Source organism: Cryptomeria japonica, chromosome 5, assembly GCF_030272615.1.
Source record: "Cryptomeria japonica chromosome 5, Sugi_1.0, whole genome shotgun sequence".
Classification (NCBI taxonomy): Eukaryota; Viridiplantae; Streptophyta; class Pinopsida; order Cupressales; family Cupressaceae; genus Cryptomeria; species Cryptomeria japonica.
Genome location: NC_081409.1, coordinates 192,094,252 through 192,112,309, shown reverse-complemented (window position 1 = coordinate 192,112,309; position 18,058 = coordinate 192,094,252). Strand labels below are relative to the sequence as shown.

The 18,058-nt window shown below is 36.6% G+C and overlaps 1 protein-coding gene across 6 annotated transcripts in view; it reads left to right on the top strand.

Moving 5' to 3' along the window:
* The window catches only part of LOC131043274 (phospholipase D delta), a 104,277-nt gene that overhangs the window by 28,572 nt on the left and 57,647 nt on the right, over nt 1-18,058 (top strand). For all 6 annotated transcript variants that reach the window (XM_057976470.2, XM_057976469.2, XM_057976468.2 and 3 more), the window contains 4 exons: nt 5,001-5,288; nt 5,385-5,453; nt 5,694-5,841; nt 8,020-8,168. In XM_057976470.2, the coding sequence (XP_057832453.2) occupies nt 5,001-5,288; nt 5,385-5,453; nt 5,694-5,841; nt 8,020-8,168 (654 nt within the window). The remainder of the gene's footprint in view (nt 1-5,000; nt 5,289-5,384; nt 5,454-5,693; nt 5,842-8,019; nt 8,169-18,058) is intronic.

Sequence of the window (18,058 nt, the reverse complement as noted above, 5' to 3'; positions counted from 1 at the left end):
GCCATTCTCTGATAGTGTCTATCTTCTCCTCATCCACGCTAACTCCTTCGGCATTAATCTTATGCCCTAGATATAGGATTTCCTCCATTTCAAACTCACATTTGGAAGCTTTTGCATAAAGTGATTCTTTCTCTAGGATCCTCAATGTTTCCTCAATATGTTTGAGGTGCTCCTCCCAAGTCTTGCTGTAGATCAAAATGTCGTAAAAAAAAAACTAGTAAAAATTGTCTTAGTTGCTTGCAGAAAGTATGATTCATACATGACTGAAATTTTGCTGGTGCATTGGTTAGATTGAAAGGTAGAACCAAGAATTCAAAGTGTCCATAGTGACACCGGAAAGCTGTTTTGGTGATGTCCTCCTCCCTCATTCTGATTTGATGATATTTTGGGGATGTCCTCCTCCCTCATTCTGATTTGATGATATCCTGATCGAAGGTCGATCTTGGAGAAATATTTGGCTCCATGTAGTTCATCTATCAACTCATCTATTCTTGGGATTGGGTACCTATTTTTGATGGTTTTCTTATTCAGTGCTTTGTAATCAATGCAAATCCTTAGAGTGCCATCTTTCTTTTTAACAAGTACCACCAATGATGCGAAAGGGGTGGAGCTAGGTTGGATGTGTCCCATAGCCAGTAGTTCCTTAATGGTTTTCTCAATTTCTTCCTTATATTTGTGAGGGTGGCGATAAGGGGTGGTGATGACTAGTTTTGCCCCATCCTTTAACTCTATAGTGTGTTCAAACCCCCGTTTGGGAGGCATTCCTTGGGGAATTTCTCCAAATACCCTTTTATACTTCTCCATGATGGGTTGGATGTCCACATGAATGGATTTCTCATGAGTATTGCTCTTATCTAGTATCCTGCATTGGGCCACCCATTCTCGTTTTTTTTTGAAAATTTGCTCCATTCTTTTACATGAAACCACCTTTGGACTTCCATCAGGTAAGCCCTTGAGAGTAACTTCCTTCCCTTCATGCTGGAATCAGATTGTTTGGTTTGGGAGATCGAACATGAAACATCCCAGTGAATAAATCCATGGAGTCCCCGATATGATATCCGTGTCCAATGGTACCACGTAGAGATCTTCCTTTACTGGATGGCTACCTATTGTGAACTCCAACTTAGGTACCAACTTAGTGCATTGTACCCTTGCCCCCATGGTTGTTGTTGCTTCGAACCCCTTGAAGGTTTGTGTGGGTAATTTATGTTGCTTGACTATTCTTTCATCGATGAAGTTATGGGAGGCTCCACTATCCACCAGTGTGACTACCCTTTTCCCTTTAAGCGAGCTCTTGATTCTGAACAGGTTGTGTTTAGCAGCATGGGTGATAGTGGCAACTATGGCTTGATCTTCTTCCCCCAATCTCATTTTTTTGTTGGGCGGCTCTTCCTCATCCGTATATGGTGGGGCTTCTATCCTGTGAGCCCGACTTTGGCATTTATGACTTATCCCTTCATATGGTTTTAGGCATGTAAAACACAATCTCTTTTTCTTAAGGTCCTCCAAGGCTGAGCACATATGTCCCTTCTCTCTCTTTCCCTTGCAATAGGTACAAGACTTTACAATCCCTTCTTGGCTGTGCTTACTGTCCTTGGGTAGAGTTTTGGAGGAGTTGCCCAAGGATTTGGTCTTATCCTTGGGTGAGCTTTCTTCAAATTTCATAGCTTTTTGTATAGCCTCATCTAATGTTTGGGGTTCATGTGCACTTACTGTGCTTTTGATTGATCCCCTCAGCCCTTCTATGAATAGGTAAGTAAGCCTTTCTGGTGTTAGACCCGGTACCATCATTGCTAATTTCTGGAATTCTGTGGCATAGTTTTCAATAGTCCCTTGCTGCCTTAGTTGGGTGAGCTCTCGAAGGCACCACTCGGGATGCTTTTGGTCAAATCTTTTTATAAGCTTTTGGGTGAACTCATCATATGTGTTTTTAAGCTGATGTCCTTGGGTGATGAGGTCATGGTGCCACCACTCATGGGCAACTCCGGATAGATGAAGTATAACAAATTTAATGGCATTGGATTGAGTCATGGGGCTGAGGGATAGATAGGTATCCAATTTTTTGACCCATGACCTAGCTGATACCTTTCCTTACCCATCAAAGTTAGGGATGGTCACCTTATTGAGTTTGTTTTGAAGTTCTTTGTGGGATGGAGGATATCTTTCATTTTGACCAAGTGTCTTTAGTTTGGCATCACAATAGTCTTTGAAGGTTACAAGATCTCGTAGTTTGGGATCCAACCTATGGTAGGCTGCAAGAATCTTATCTACATCTTCCATGGGTCTATAATGGTTATCATCTCTTATTGGCACCTCCTCAGGTAGGAATGAAGGGCGAGTGGGCCTTGAGCTGGTGTCCTTTAACGGGGTGGGGTGGTGGTTTTCAGAATGATTGGATTGGGCTTCTTTGGCATTATGGTTACTTATGTTTTGGAGGCCCTGAAGGACAAGTTGGTTGTTCCTCTCATTTTGTTCAACAAAGGCCTGCATGGTTCTTTCAGCTTGTTCCCTTAGTGCTTGAGCCGTTTGCTCCATGAAGGCCCTAAGTTCATTACTAGCTTGTTTGCTCATGTTGTTGGTCCCCTTTTTCCTCTCTCTTTCTAAGGCCCTAAGGGTTCTTTGGCTTTGTTGCATCAACTATTTCCACAGGGTGGCAGGAAGGATGCTCTGATACCACTGTAATGTACCTTTGCTGTACCTGCCTTGCTTTCCTGAGATTAGGATCAAATTTGTCACTGCGATGGTTTGGTTAGGGCAATAAATCGGATCGAGGGTTCCCTGCAACATTATAGACATTGCAATACACATATATCAGCAATAATAGTAATTCAGTTACATAAAATAGACCCATTCAGGACGTTGGGGGCACTCCAAGTTGGCTAGGCTACCCATCCAAACCCATCCCTTCTCTTGGGGCTCATAGGGTTACTTGAGGATGGGTCCAACATACCCCTGGCTGGGACCCCCTTATTCCGAATGTGCTAACAAACAAAAAACAGCAGGAAGATAACAAATGTCCACATGGAACAAAGCTTAATGATTTCAGAATATGCATTACTTGGTTTTACTCATTCTATTAATTGTAGTGTGGATTCATTACGTTCTTGTTTAATTGCAGAAGCATGATTGCTAGTAATTATAGTTCTTTTCCTTATCTCACATTAATGTGTCTATGGATTAATGATTTATGTATATTTATTTAATTCATCGCTGTCTGTGGTTAGAGTTCATTTTAATAATTAATAACTAGACCTGATATTGCAGGTCTTATATCTGTCATGAATGATAAGTTCACTATAACTTTGATTGCTTTAGTTTTACTCATTATAAATATGACTGATTCACTGTAAAATGTTTATTTACAGATCCACATTATGTATTGAATAATAATTAATCTGATTACTAGCATGTTGTCTGTACTACTACATGAACTATGTTTATTCCTGTTAAGACTTCAGTAAATTACAGAAATTAAGATTGAAGCAATTTGCGTATGACAATACTTTCAATGGAAGATAACAACATGGACGACCTGAGCCACCCAGATGACTTAGCCTGAGAGTGTACCAGACTGCCAGTGATGGGGAGGGGGGTTTTCAGCACGTCTAGGCTCTGGTTCTTCATCTCTGGGAAGAACCAGCGCTCCTCCACATCGATTCAGCCTGAAACATCCACATACTATCCTGCTGGCCACTTGGATGCATTGCAAATGAAACAGAATTAATATTAATGCCGAGTAACAGGGTTACCTGTTTGTTGCTTCTCCTTTTTGATTTCCCGTTCTTGCTCCCTTCTTCCCTGTGCTTCCCTTGGTGGCCTGGTTTATACCTTCTTGAAATCACGCAACCCCTTTTTGAATGCATGGCTTCTTTTCGGAGACGGTTGGAAAAAGGATGCATTCTTTCATTTAAAGGTATAAACACCTTTAATCGGTCAACATAATTTTATTAATTGGAAATTTAGAAAATATACATGTGTATAAATCTCATACAGTTATGCCTCTCATGATCCCGCTGTCTACACAGGGATATGGCATTTATAGTTATGACTTGGTTATAATTCTTCATGGATCTCTTATTTCTCAACTGTATATGTAATTCCACATTTTCTCTATTAAAGGGATTGAGATCTCTGTACATTGGTTTGTAATTCCAGTGCCTTATTTCTATTTGTAATGAAAGCAGAATAATTTGGGTTTGAGCTTGTAATGTTTTTGAATTGTCTTTTTCACACTAAGCATATTTTTCTCCGAAGAGTGTCTTTCTCAGTATAGACTGTCATTATGTTTCTATAAACATTTCTTGCTAGTGTCTTTTATATTTTTTTTCCCATTTACTTATGTGACTAACATAAGCAAAAAAGTTACATTGATAACAGTACACATGGCATATCTCCTTGCAAGATATAGACAGTTCCCTTGTCTGACGTGAGATCTTGTATTCTAAGTTTCTTATATATAAATAACAATCAACTTTGCAGATGTCATTTAGGCCAAGTACTGAAAAGATCTTTTAGATTTAGACTGCATTGTCCTCTGAACTTCTATTCTATGTTTCAATATAAAGGAAATTCCTCAAAATAGTTTCTCTGAATAGATATTTGTGTTGGTTTACTTGTCTTTCGTCGTATAAGACTTCTTGCATATGCCCATTTCTTTTGTCACAGAAGTCATTACTAGTCTTTAAGGTGGGGCAGATGTATAGTCAGGAATTTTCTTATGTCACAGAAGCATCCTGCACTACTCCTTCACTACTCTTAACGGTTGGTAGGCATACAATCAATAGTTTGAGTTTGTTTCCAACATTACATGCTTTCATGCTGAAGCTTCTGTTTTAACCTTTTAATCCTTAGTTTCTATATCTTCCTACTTCAGCTTGGTCAGTTTTGGGCAATTTCTCGAACAATGCTTGTATTCACAGGCTGTCCAGCTCTTTAAAAACACTTTTAAAGTCCAGAGCTCTCTCCTGAATGCAATTTATAACAGTGTTCTTTTATAACAGACAAATGGTGATGCTGGTGGACCAAGGCAGCCATGGCATGACTTGCACTGTAAGATAGATGGCCCTGCTGCATATGATGTACTCACAAATTTTGAGCAACGATGGCGTAAAGCAACAAGATGGCATGAGTTTGGACAACGTTTCAAGAAAGCTAGTAGATGGCATGATGATGCACTGATCAAACTTGACCGTATCTCATGGATTCTTAGTCCTAAACAAGATGTTCCTGATGGTGATCATCATTTATGGGTTTCAGAGGAAGATGATCCAGAAAACTGGCATGTGCAGGTTCGATGAAGCAAATCCCATCATTGTAGGGCATCACTTTGGCATTGTTTTTATTCAACTGATTAGAGTTGCTGAATTTGTTGTATCTCTTCTTAGATTTTTCGGTCCATTGATTCTGGATCAGTGAAATTCTTTGCTAAGAATGTCAAAGAAGCAGAAGCCAAGGTAAGTAAATTATCAGTTAGTTAGACTTAGGCTTGTGTTCTGTTTCATTTTTGCAAAGTTTCTAGCATTACGAAAATAAATTATGAATTCTATTTTTTAAAAATCTTTTTAAAGTGAACAGATCAAATCATGTAAAGCTTTTAGTGTTTTAATTGATTGTTATTTGTTCCCACTATAGAAGATTATATAAAATAAAGAAATACTAGTGTGGCTGTAAGTGATGTCTTTTCCCTTTTACAGAACCTTATCTGCAGGAAGAACTTACTTATAGACAAAAGCATTCACACGGCATATGTGAAAGCTATCCGATCTGCACAGCACTTTATTTATATTGAAAACCAATATTTTTTGGGATCATCTTACAACTGGCCCCAATACAGAAATGCAGGTGCATATCTTTACTCAGTGAAGTGGTTTAGAATTACTATGTTGTATCTCAAGGCTGTTTTATAAAATGCATGTGTGAGAAAATACTGATTGAAATTCAGAGCAATAGTTTTCACACCATTATCCGTGAGTGTAATTTTTCTGACAAAAACAAGAAAATTTAATATGAATTAGCAACTACCTAAATGGATCAACGTAACTGATTTGTATACACATGCTGAGAAAACTTAATAGTTAGCGCCCTAAAAGCACCAAGTGTGATTTGAAGGGAAAGATCACTAGGCAGTGGGCATATAAAATTTAAAAGTTTTGAAATGGTGTACTATGTGTTTGAGCAAGATGATCAGCTGTATCATATGAAATGAGCTTCTTGATTCAAGTTGGGTTGTGGGAGTTGGGTTGTCAACTGGGAAGAGGAAACATATTATTTTAAAGACAAGTCACCAAAACATGAAACACAGAGACATCATAAGGAAAATTACTCAGTTCAAGCCAGAAATCAATAAAGAGATAGAGAGAGAAGTTATCTTGATGCTCAAGAGTGATGCACTTAGGATTCTCTCTGCACTAGAGAAAGAAACAAGTAGTCAAAATAATGCAGTTCACACAAAAGAACTGCCTATGGTACCCTTAGGATTACCTCTGCACTAAAGAAACAAATGGTCCAAATTTTGCAATTCATGGAAAAAATGTTTACGGTCACACTTAGTATTCCCTCTGCACTAAAATCCCTCAAGATTTTTGGGGTTTGATTATCTCCAAAATGCTCATGTGAACCCAAAAGAATGGACGGTGGCTGTTCTTAGCTGGACATATGCTATTGTTAAACATTTTCCTACTCTCTTTCTCTCTCTCTCTCTCTCCCTCACCCCCTTTGTCCCAGCATACCTCTCTCTCCTTCCCTGCTTTCTTCACTCCCTCTCACCCCCCCTCCACACTCCCTCTCTCTTTATCTCTTCACCCCTCTACTCCACCTCCCCCCCCTTCTCTCTCTCTCTCTCTCGCTCGCTTGTTAGATTGGGGTAAAAACAAATTTTTGGTGTGATTGTTGGAATGGGCTGATCTGAAGTCTTCTTGAAATACCCGATTTTCAAACCATCCGTAAAGCTTATAGGCTGCATACAGCTCAGGATTATAGGGCTGATTATTAATTAAATTAGAGAAACTGGCCCTCAACATTTTGGTATTAGAGCCAGGTTTACAAAAAATATTTAGTTTGTCTGAGTAGTTGAACAACCAACATACACTTCGTTCCTTTTATTAATCTCACTCTTTAATAACAAATTATATTTTTATTTAATAGTTCTTTTAACCCTTCCCCAATTACAATATTAATTTTTTTGCTCATTCACTTTTGGGTAAAAAGTCACGTAATAGTACCCGATGTATGTGCCAGTCCCATTGACATATTTTCAGTCATTTGTGGACTTTAATATAATTTCTTTCTTTCTTTCTTGTTTTGTTTATCAAACAAAAACTTAAGGAAAACTTATTGTATGCTGGAACTAGAAAAACTGGGTGACAATCTGATGAATGTATTTTGCATCTTTTTTAGGCCATGCTTGCTAGCCTATTATGTCTTTGTTACGTATCTTCTGACTATCACTACGCGAATACAATTTGATTCATTTTTTATTTATTTAATGATTAACCTCCAAGTAATAAGCTAAGGTATACAGTAAAATAAGGGTCTACTAAGGTCATGGGTCAAGGCCACATGCCCAATGCCTAGGCTAGAGATTTTTAGTTCTGGTGAAATACCCTAGACTAGAACTGTTTGAATTCATTTCATTTATTATCTCTTTATATAGATACAGATGTGTATGTTTCAAACATTAGGGAATCAATGGGGATTGGCACAAGTGGGGTATGTGTTGGGCAAGAAAAACCGACTCAAAAACATGAAGAAATACTTCCAGAACAAAGTGTTTGTTCTATTTTTGTTGAAATGATGATTGTTGGCCTCATAAGCTGCAGTGCAAAAGAACTTCTCCCACAGTGTGTAATTGAGCATTACATTAGGTCTAAAATTATATTTTTCAGTTACAACTCAATATTCATTTGGTATGACTAAAGCTTGTAATGTTTGTTTGCTCTTTTTGTCTAATTTTTATGCCCTTGTATCTTTTTGTATTTACTTTGCTTCACTAAGTTATGGTTGTTTGCATCTTATGCCTAGGTGCTAACAATTTAATTCCTATGGAGCTAGCCTTGAAGACGGCTGATAAAATTAGAAATAATGAAAGATTTTCTGTATATGTAGTCATACCAATGTGGCCAGAAGGTGTTCCAAACGGTGCAGCTGTACAAGAAATACTATTTTGGCAGGTAAGAGAACTGTTTGATGGGATGATTCAGATTTCCTTAATGTATTTTTGTTTTCATCCTGAGTCATGCTGAAAGTGGGGATATCTTAGCACTCTCTACAGAGTTATGCTCTGGAAGAAAAGAACTATAATTTTCTGGCTGTAAATTTTGTCAGCCTCCAACAGGGCAACAGCATGTGCTAGTCTAGCTTGAGTCAGTATTGAGATCTTTACAAAGAATGTCTTAGTCTGTTCGTAAAAAGTGGAAAAGAAAAACATATTTCATCCTGGTCATATGTTGCAAAAAGTGCAAATGCTATTTTATTGACACACTTCTAAGGTCTTAGAGGCAGAACCAATTGTATTGTGAAGCCATCTTCTACTTTGTATAGCATACTAAGTCATGGGTTCAGTCCAACATTTGATCTGATATAATTCAGAGGATTTTTCATTTTGTTTTGGTAATAATGTTTTACTGAATTTGATGATATACCCCAGCTGCAGAACTTTATGTTTGCTCTACCATCATGAAATTATGTCTACTGTCAGAATTTTCTTTTAATATGAAATCTTTGCGGTCTACTTACTGTGATGTTAGTAGAATTTTATATGTGCTCCTCAATAGTGGAATTATCTGTTACCTGAATTGGGCCCATGCTTGGGCATGCAAAATAAATCCAACATTTTCAGCAATGGAAAGAAGAAATAGGTAAATGAAATTAAAACTGTTACATTCTGTCCTTACAATTTTATTACCCATATAAAACATCTTGTTGTTTAATGATTTATTTGGAGTTTGTAATCTTGTGTAGGATCTTCTATTGTTTTCTTTTGTTTATTTTAGGCAAAGTACCTTCAGGTTGCTTTCCTCTAGCTTTGTGCCAGATCAGCCTCCTTTGATATGTATATTGGGTCAGGGTGTGTATATATATGCTTCCGAACCGATTGTTTTCTCATGAAGTTATATAATGTCTATAGGTACCATCACATGCTTTTGTCTCCTTTTTCACATTGTTCTTGTCTTGTTAAATCTTACTCTGTTCATTCCCAAGGGTGCATACTTTCTAAATACTTCATGGTATGAATGTAGGCAAGTGGCACTTTTTTAATGCATCACAATCTAAAGAATGTTCTCTAAGGAAACCCTAATTTTCAAGAATTATGCATATCTTGCGAACTATTGTGAAATTTTTGGTATTTTTTCAAGATAGTTGGGGTTTACATTAGGGACCTACAATCCAAATTACTGCTTTCTGTGATCGTTTTTGATAAAATTATTGCGCTTTTGGGATTTTAAAAGAAGTCACTCTACAAGCTGCAATTTTTGTAATTTATCAAATTTGTTTAGACTTTTGGAAAGCTCGAGAAAATTCTGTTGTGGTGTGTTCTTTGAATTTTTGGATTTGAGTCTGACCTTGTTCTAAAACTGTCTAGTCAATCTTTGGTCAAAGGTGCCTTTCCTATAGACTCCCATATGCTCTCCGCTCAATATTGCAAGTAAGATCATGAGAAATCCGACGCCGAAGGACTTAATAACCTACGATTTACTCCCATTTTTATGCATTGATACTATTTTGAGGGTTCTCTCTTTGGCAGCCTTCTACAAGTGGGAGGTTCATTAGATGGATGTGAAGAGTGCATTTCATTATGGAGACCTATAAGAAGAGAAATACATGGGACCTGTAAATTTTTCTGAATGACCACAAATCAATGAGTACAAGAGTGGATCCGAGAACTAGGTGAGAGAAGCTTGCCAAACAAAGTAGCAAGAAGCAAAAGACAACAATAAGTTTGGACAATGCAAATAAGATGCTATTCCAAAATAAAGAGGATGCACAAAAAAATTACAAGGGCTTGCTCAAGTGTGAGTATGAGCCAATGGGGGTCCTAAGAGACAACTACTTGCTAAATATAGGAGGTGCCTCTAATAGGATGCCACATCTGAAAGAGATGATACCTGGTAGCAAGAAATTTGGGGAACACAAACCAAAGTTTGAGCCTCAAGTACTTTCTGAGTGTTGTAGTTTATACCTTTATACCTCGTATTCAAGTGTACACAAGGAACGAGGTTGGTGGACAATGTTTCTGACCATTGAGGGACCATTGCTATTCTTAGTGTATCGGTAGTCATTTCCGGTCTTCGAGGGTTCCTCAATTCCAATATCATCATCCTTACCATTTTGTTGTCTCCTTATTTAGGGAGTTAGAAATTTTAGAATACCTTGAAACTCTAGAGGAATTCATATGATTAGCATTATCATTAGCAATATTCTGCCCAATCTTATCCAACACTAGCTCTTGTGCATTCTTGTGTTGCAGTCTATGGTTAGGGATAAAAGTCATGTTTTAGACTTATTTACATCGAGGGGGGGCACATCTATGGGGCCACACATGGTGTCCTCATATTATGATCACCAGGTCCATAGGTTGGGGACCCTTCATTATTGGTGATGGGTTGGTCAATTCGTGAGTTTATATTGCCTACTTTTTGTGTTCTATCATCCTTGCCACTATCAATCCTATCTACTCTGTTAATGTTTTCATCATTACTCAATTGAAGCCTTCTTGTGCCCTCATTGGTTTCACAATCGAGAGAAGGTGAGGATCTTCTTGACAGATTATTATGATTGTCTCTCGTTTACATTAGAAATGAGAGACAAAGAGTCTAATCTAACAATATTAGTGTCTAATTTGTTGGTGTTAACTTGGTTTTCTCCATTGTTCAACACCATATCTTGCCTATTAGTGTGGTCTAATTTAAAAGACTTCGGGTTTTCCTTCATCTTACCATGAACAAACCCCACATCTTTCAAACCATCGCAACTAGATTTAGGGTAAGCTTCTTTGTTGCTAAAGTACTCTTTATTTGTTTTCTCACTAATAGAAGGATATGATGCTTTTTGGGATGAACTAGGGTTTTTACCCTTATTCTTAATAATTGGACAATTCCTTCTAACATGGTCCTCTTTCTTGCACAAAAAAAACGTTCATGTCACCTAGGATCTCATTTTGATAGGTTAGGGTTTTTTCCCGAAGGTCTATGTTGATCACATCTAGAATATTAACTCTAGGAGGAAGAGTGACTAATACCCTAGCATCCATGTGAAGAGCACAAGGTTATACTGAGAGGGGGGGGGGGTTAAATTAGTATAACAAGTTTTACCAATTTAACTTTATTAATCATAATAGCATTATTCACTATCTTTTAACAATCATGCACATAGTAAGAACACAATAACACAATGTTTTACGTGGAAACCCAAATGGGAGAAAAACCACGACAAATTAATTCTTTTATATATTTCTTCTTTTACAATGTTGTAGGCACCAACCTACAAAAGGCACCAACCCCTAACTTAGTTTGTGAGCACCAACCCACTGGAAGCATCAACTCCCACAATTTGTAGGCACCAACCTACTGGAGGCACCAACCCCCACTGCTAAGCACCAACTTAGCGAGAGACACCAATCTCTCCTTTTGGAAGCACCAACTTCCAAATTATTGTTCCACCTTCATAATGTTGCTTTTTCAACGGATGATGGACATTATAATTATCTTTAATCTGCATATATTCTTTGTTGAATCTACTATAAGTTTGATCACGGGTCTGACATAAACATTTCCATAAATCTGCTTGGTGTTTCCTTTAAAACTTCACCTATCAACTTGGCACATTCTTCATTTAAATCTGCTTACATTAAATTCATTTATCTGCTCTTCTAGAACTGATTATTCATGTTTCTCATCACCTCATTGTGTATATGTGATAAACGTATATTACTCCTCTTTTGAAATTCTTTTCATTAAATCTGCACTCTTTTATCTTCATTTAACTCCATATCTCCATTTGTATCTTATTTGTCTTCAATGTTTATACACTCACACAAATACACCTCACATATCACTCTCACAATCTGATATCAGTATATGATTGATCTTCACACAACACCCTTTAAAACACTTTTTATCTCAGTCTTCTCCTTTTTATATCTTTATATTCTTTGAAGTGACGTATCCTTTAAAAATTAAAGAGAGACGCCCTTATTAAACCAACTCAGATTTCATTTATGAAATCACACCTCTTATCCTTTCCTTAAAACACATTACACCCTCTTTATTAATCACTTTAAACATATTGACTTCTCTTTAAACATATCGTAGCTTTTTGAGAATGTTTAGTGAATACATTAAACTGCACCTCTTCATAATATTTGTTTGACTTTGCCTTAACATGATCGCACCACTTCACAATGAAATCGTATCCTTCACGAAGTCATATCAAACTTATAATTAATATTTTCAACCATGTGTTGTATTGCCATCGCTGCCTTTAGTCAGTGTTTGTTATCGTCGCTGCCACTTAATCATCAACCTCTAGTCACTGCTTTATTAATCTCATTTAATTGCTGCTTTTCATAATTTGTCTTTAATGAGTTTCGTCTTATATGAAATTTTGTCTCATACGTTTTTTTGTCTTATATGGCTTTTCAAAATCATTCGATGTTCTTTAATTTTTCTTAGTCGTTGCTTCTTCTTATCTAAATGCAATCAGTGCACTTTTTGTCTTTTGTCTTTTTCTGTTTTTTTGTCTTTTTACTGTTTGTCTTTTTCTGATTTTTGTCATTTTCTTCTTTTTTATTAAATTTTTATATTACTATTTCTCCTTTATTATTTTCCATCTCTGCTTTATGAGGGTCTGAATTTGCTGTGTTTTTACTTCTTGTTCATAAGATAATTGCTGTTCACTGTTGCACATAAACTGTGATTGCAAGGCTTAATATATTAGCTGCTCCTCTTACTATAATTGATGCATGATAAACTTGTTCACTGCTCTTCATCATTCTTCATTAGATTTGCTAGCTTGTTCTAATTACAAGACACTATTTTATCTCTAAAGCTTCCCTTAGTATATCATATAAAATTTCTTCTTAACAAGGCACTGTGCTGTTTGCTCTGATCAGTCATATATCATTGAAGTGTTCCTTAATATGATTGCTGATCACATATTAATGAAGTCAGTGGAAGGAACTCATTGTTCTAGCAATCACTTTGACTTTGTCAAAATTCCTTCAAGTTAACTGTTCAACCAGTTGTTCAAACAAGTTTTATCTCTTGCCATTGTTGTTTAATTGGTGAATATGTTAATCACTGTCTTTAATAGGCTTCATACTTGCCATGTTAATTATGGTGTCTAATCTTTAATCATTGACTGTAGGTACCCTTTGAAGAGCCTCTATCCATGCAGTGTTTAGTGTCTTGAAATGTGATCAATGTATCCTCATACTTACTAAACATATTAAATGAACTCTTCATAACTTCCATACTATTATTTGTCATCAATGATAATGATGACAACCTTTTAAATAATCTTACATATACAAACTCACTTTTAACATCAATGACGAAATCTGCCAATCTGCAACAATCACTTTGCCATTAATGATAACCTCCTTTGACATCAATGACAACATTTCCAACACCATGTGCATTATGGTTGCCTTGGTCTCTTCTATTCTCATCACATTGCCTATTGGAGAAAGTAATTGTAGTAAGAAAGCCCATAATTGGGGAGGTACCTCTTTAATGGTGACCCATCTAGGATAGGAAAGAGCTAGGACCTCGTTTATTGCCTCAGGAAATTAAGCCAGGGCATGGAATGTGCTTTTTCCAATGTTCCATAACTATCTTTTAATCACTTTTTCCTCTATGGAATATTCTTTGGAAAAAATAAGAAAAAGACTGCACTGGATCATTCTACGAAAATAATTTTGGAACTCTAAATTGTTGACGACCAAATTCCATTTAACCATTCATCCATATACTTTCTTGTCATAAGATCGTTAATATCCAGAGCCACAAAAAAAATATGAATATGTTTTAATTTAAACTCTTCTTTCAACACATTGAGCAAGACTGGTATGCAAAGGATATTCACAAAAAGAAAGAATTGGTTATGAGGAGACTTTTGCTCCGGTAGCCAGACTTGAAGCTATTAGACTATTGCTTGCATATGCTGCCTATAAAGATTTCAAAGTATATCAGATGGATGTCAAGTCAGTTTTTCTAAATGGTGATCTTGAGGAAGAAGTCTACATTGAGCAACCTGATGGATTTACATTATCAGATGATGGAGACATGGTATGCAAACTGAAGAAAGCTCTATGGATTGAAACAAGCCCCTAGAGTCTGGTATGCTAGATTGGATAAGTATTTGCCGAAATTGGGATTTAATAAAGGTACTGCTGATAGTAATTTGTATTTCAAGATTGAGAATGATAACATCTTAATTGTTGAAGTCTTTGTTGATGATATTATTTTTGGAGGAGATGATAACTTGAGTATGAAGTTTGCCGGTGATATGTAGAAAGAATTTGAGATGTCTATGATAGGAGATGAAATTTTCTTATGTTTGCAGATTTCACAGTCTGGAAAAGGTATTTTTATATCTTAAATTAAAAATATGAAGGAATTATTGAAGAAGTTTGGATTAGATGACTCCAAACCGGTTGAAACTCCTCTGGTGACTGGCTACAAATTGTCTAAAAATGATGAATCTCCGAAAGCTAATCAGTCTTTGTTTAGATCTATGGCTGGTGGACTGCTATATCTTACTCAGACTAGACTGGACATTATGCATGCTGTGTGCATGGTTGCTAGATATCAAGCTGATCCGAAAGAGAGTCATGTCACTGTTGTAAAGAGGATATTCAGATACTTGAAAGGGACTGTGGATTATGGTTTGTGGTATACGAGGAATGATGATTTCATGTTATGTGTTTACACTGATGCTGATTGGGCTAGTGATGTTGATGACCTAAAGAGTACCTTCGGTGTTGCTTTCTTTTTGGGTAAAAAATTGGTTTCATGGGCTAGTAAGAAACAGGATTCAATGTCCTTATCTACTGCTGAAGCTGAGTACATTGTTGCTGCTAGTAACTGCACTCAGGTAGTTTGGATGAAACAAATGTTGAAAGATATTAGAGTTATCTATGATGAGCCTACTGTCATATATTGTGATAATTCCAGTGCTATTAATATGTCAAAGAATACGATGCAACAATCAAAAACTAAACATGTATCAATCAAGTATCATTTCTTGAGAAAATAAGTTAGTGAAGAGGAAGTGAAACTGGAATATGTATCTACAAAGTAACAAATTGCTGATATTTTTACCAAGCCTTCGCTTGCAAATACATTTGTCTATTTGAGAGACAAGTTAGGGGTATCTACCCCTCCTGATGAGAACTAGATGCATTGAGTTGCATCAATCCGGTGGACTTCAGAGTCTTATTTCTTTGTCCGGATTGATGAGTTGGTGTTGCCCCTCTGGTGTAGTCTGTTGGATTGGTTATATGGGAGAGAATCATGATTTGCTTATCTAAGGGGGAGAGTTCGGTTTTCTATTTTGAGATCTTTGGCATTGCTGTCAAAGGGGGAGAGAAGCATGCGAAAAACTGTTCTATCTGCTTGATCTTAGGGGGAGTTTGTTGGAGATGTTTTCTTTCTTTGCATTGATTGTTTTTCACATTCATATATTGCCATCAATGCCAAAGGGGGAGATTGTTGGACATTGCTGCTGCTAGGATATATTGTTGTCATTGATGTCAACATATTCCTGTGATTTATTGCTCCGTGATTTCAGATTGGTTTATTGGGATCATTGTTTAGTGTATGGAATATTTCTAGTATCATTATATTCTTCTATATTGGTTTTGGTGATCCGAGAAACTTAATTGATCATATCATATGATCCAGTTTGCAATTTGTTTTTTTCTGATCAGTGTTTTGCAGAGTTCAGTATTTCCTTCGGTATATTCCGGTGTGATCAGATCTTGAGTTGAGTTTTTGGGAGATTGTTTGGGATGGTCTTGTGTATCTTCATTTCAGATGGTTTGTTATTTGGAGCTCCGCAAGTTATCTTTCTTCGTGACAGTTGTTGTTTGAGTGTTCTTGAGGTTCAAATGTTGATCGATGAAGATTTGATAAGTGGTGTTGGTACAACTATTAGGGATGATTCTAAATGTGCTTGCTGGTGTTTCCTAATTGTGTCCTACTTGTTTTTATGATCCGCATTGATTGTTGTGCGAGTTCTTGGTGATTTTGTCGAACCGGTGACGTTCTTCGTGTTATGCGGTATTCTTGGTGGTGTAGCGTGTTGCGGTTGATTTTGGTGTGATTTTCGGTGGTGTTGCGTATTTGAAGATTTGGTTTAGGTATCATTATATTTGTCCGGTGGTCGATCTTTGTATCGTGTGATGTAATTTTGTAATTATGAGTTGAGGGTTTAGCCGACCTTGTTGTCAAGGTTGATGATTTGTATAAATAGGTGGTATAGTCATGTAATTTAGGTATCAAGGTTGTGTCTCCATTATCAGAGAGTGATGTATGTGTGAACAAGGGATTCGTCTTTCGGTGTGGTGTATTGAGCAGATATTGGTGTTGCAGAGCAAACATATGAGCTTAACCGGAACTGTCATCAAGCATTAGCAGATGCCGTTATTGCAGTTCATTTGATTCCGGATTGTTGTCCGAATATTTTGTAAGTCAGTGAGACTTCCTTGTAAGGTAGTGAGCTTTTCCTAAGGGTTGTAGCCTTCCGGGTTATTGTATCTTGAGCTATAAGCTCTAAGTAGTGTGCCTGAATGCTGGTGCATTCCCCATTGTAATATTTTCATATACTATTGCAGAGTATCATCTTATTGTGGGTAGGTTCCCATCGTGATTTTTCCCTTAACCGGGTTTTCCACATCAAAATCTTGGTGTTGTGTGTTGTGCTATTTATTTGCTTATCCTTGTTGTTGCTACAGTTTATCAGATTTGCATTTGTGGTTGAGTTTGTTAATTCGGTGAAAATTGATTCACTCAATTTTCCTTCATTGTTGTATGATTTTTTTTCAAAAAAAATAAACACCCCCCCCCCCCCCAAAAAAAAAAAAAACAGCAACACCTTTGATGATTTTATGTGGAAAAATTCACGCAAAATCCTCTAAAAGCATGAAGTCTTCTCGTGCTGAAACCCTAGCCACAGAAAACAGAAAATCCATGATTTTTATCAAAAAATAATTTAAAAACTTTGCTTGTAAAAAACCCTCGATCTCCAGCAGAAAAAAACCATCAATTTCATTCTATATAAAATCCACCAAAAATGTAATTTTGGTTTTAAAAAACTGATCAAAAAACTTCCAGAGATAAAATGTTATTCGGTATTTTACAAATGAGACAGAGGTTGTTAAATTTTGGATCAGAATTATATAGGCAGCAGTACAGAAATTTTTTTTCTTTGATTTGCTATAATCTGAAGCAATATATATCAATATATTGCTTGATATCGATTTTCCTTCAAGTGCTATATTTCTCCAATGTATTTAATTTGTTTGTTCTCAGTTTGCTGATCATTAATTACATTAATATAAGAATATATATCTTTCACGAGTTTTGACTGAATGTGCACAACATATAATTTATGGATGATAGCATTCACTTACAATCACCACAGATCATTCACTGACTATCGCATGTATAAGAACAAAATGTAATTCTCCAGTCATCACTTCTAATACCCCAATAGAAAGGATGAAATACCCGTTTCAAGGGATGTGAACAGACATGACCCCAATCGGGGTGACACAACAAAGAGGGGGTGCATTTAAATTAACACCCGATAGGCGATTATACTTAATTATCCATTAACAAATGGATACTAACTAAAACACTCCACACGTAGAATATCGAACATGCAAATTATTATTAACTATAGTTAGTGGAAATGAGATCGCTGATAAGACAGTGATGAATAAGATATTGATAACAGTTAAGACAGTAGACAGGAGAAAGATATCTCCTGCTGCTATAACATCAACAGAGGCTTCTTAAATAGAGATTACAAGAGGATCTTTCCATAATGGAAACGA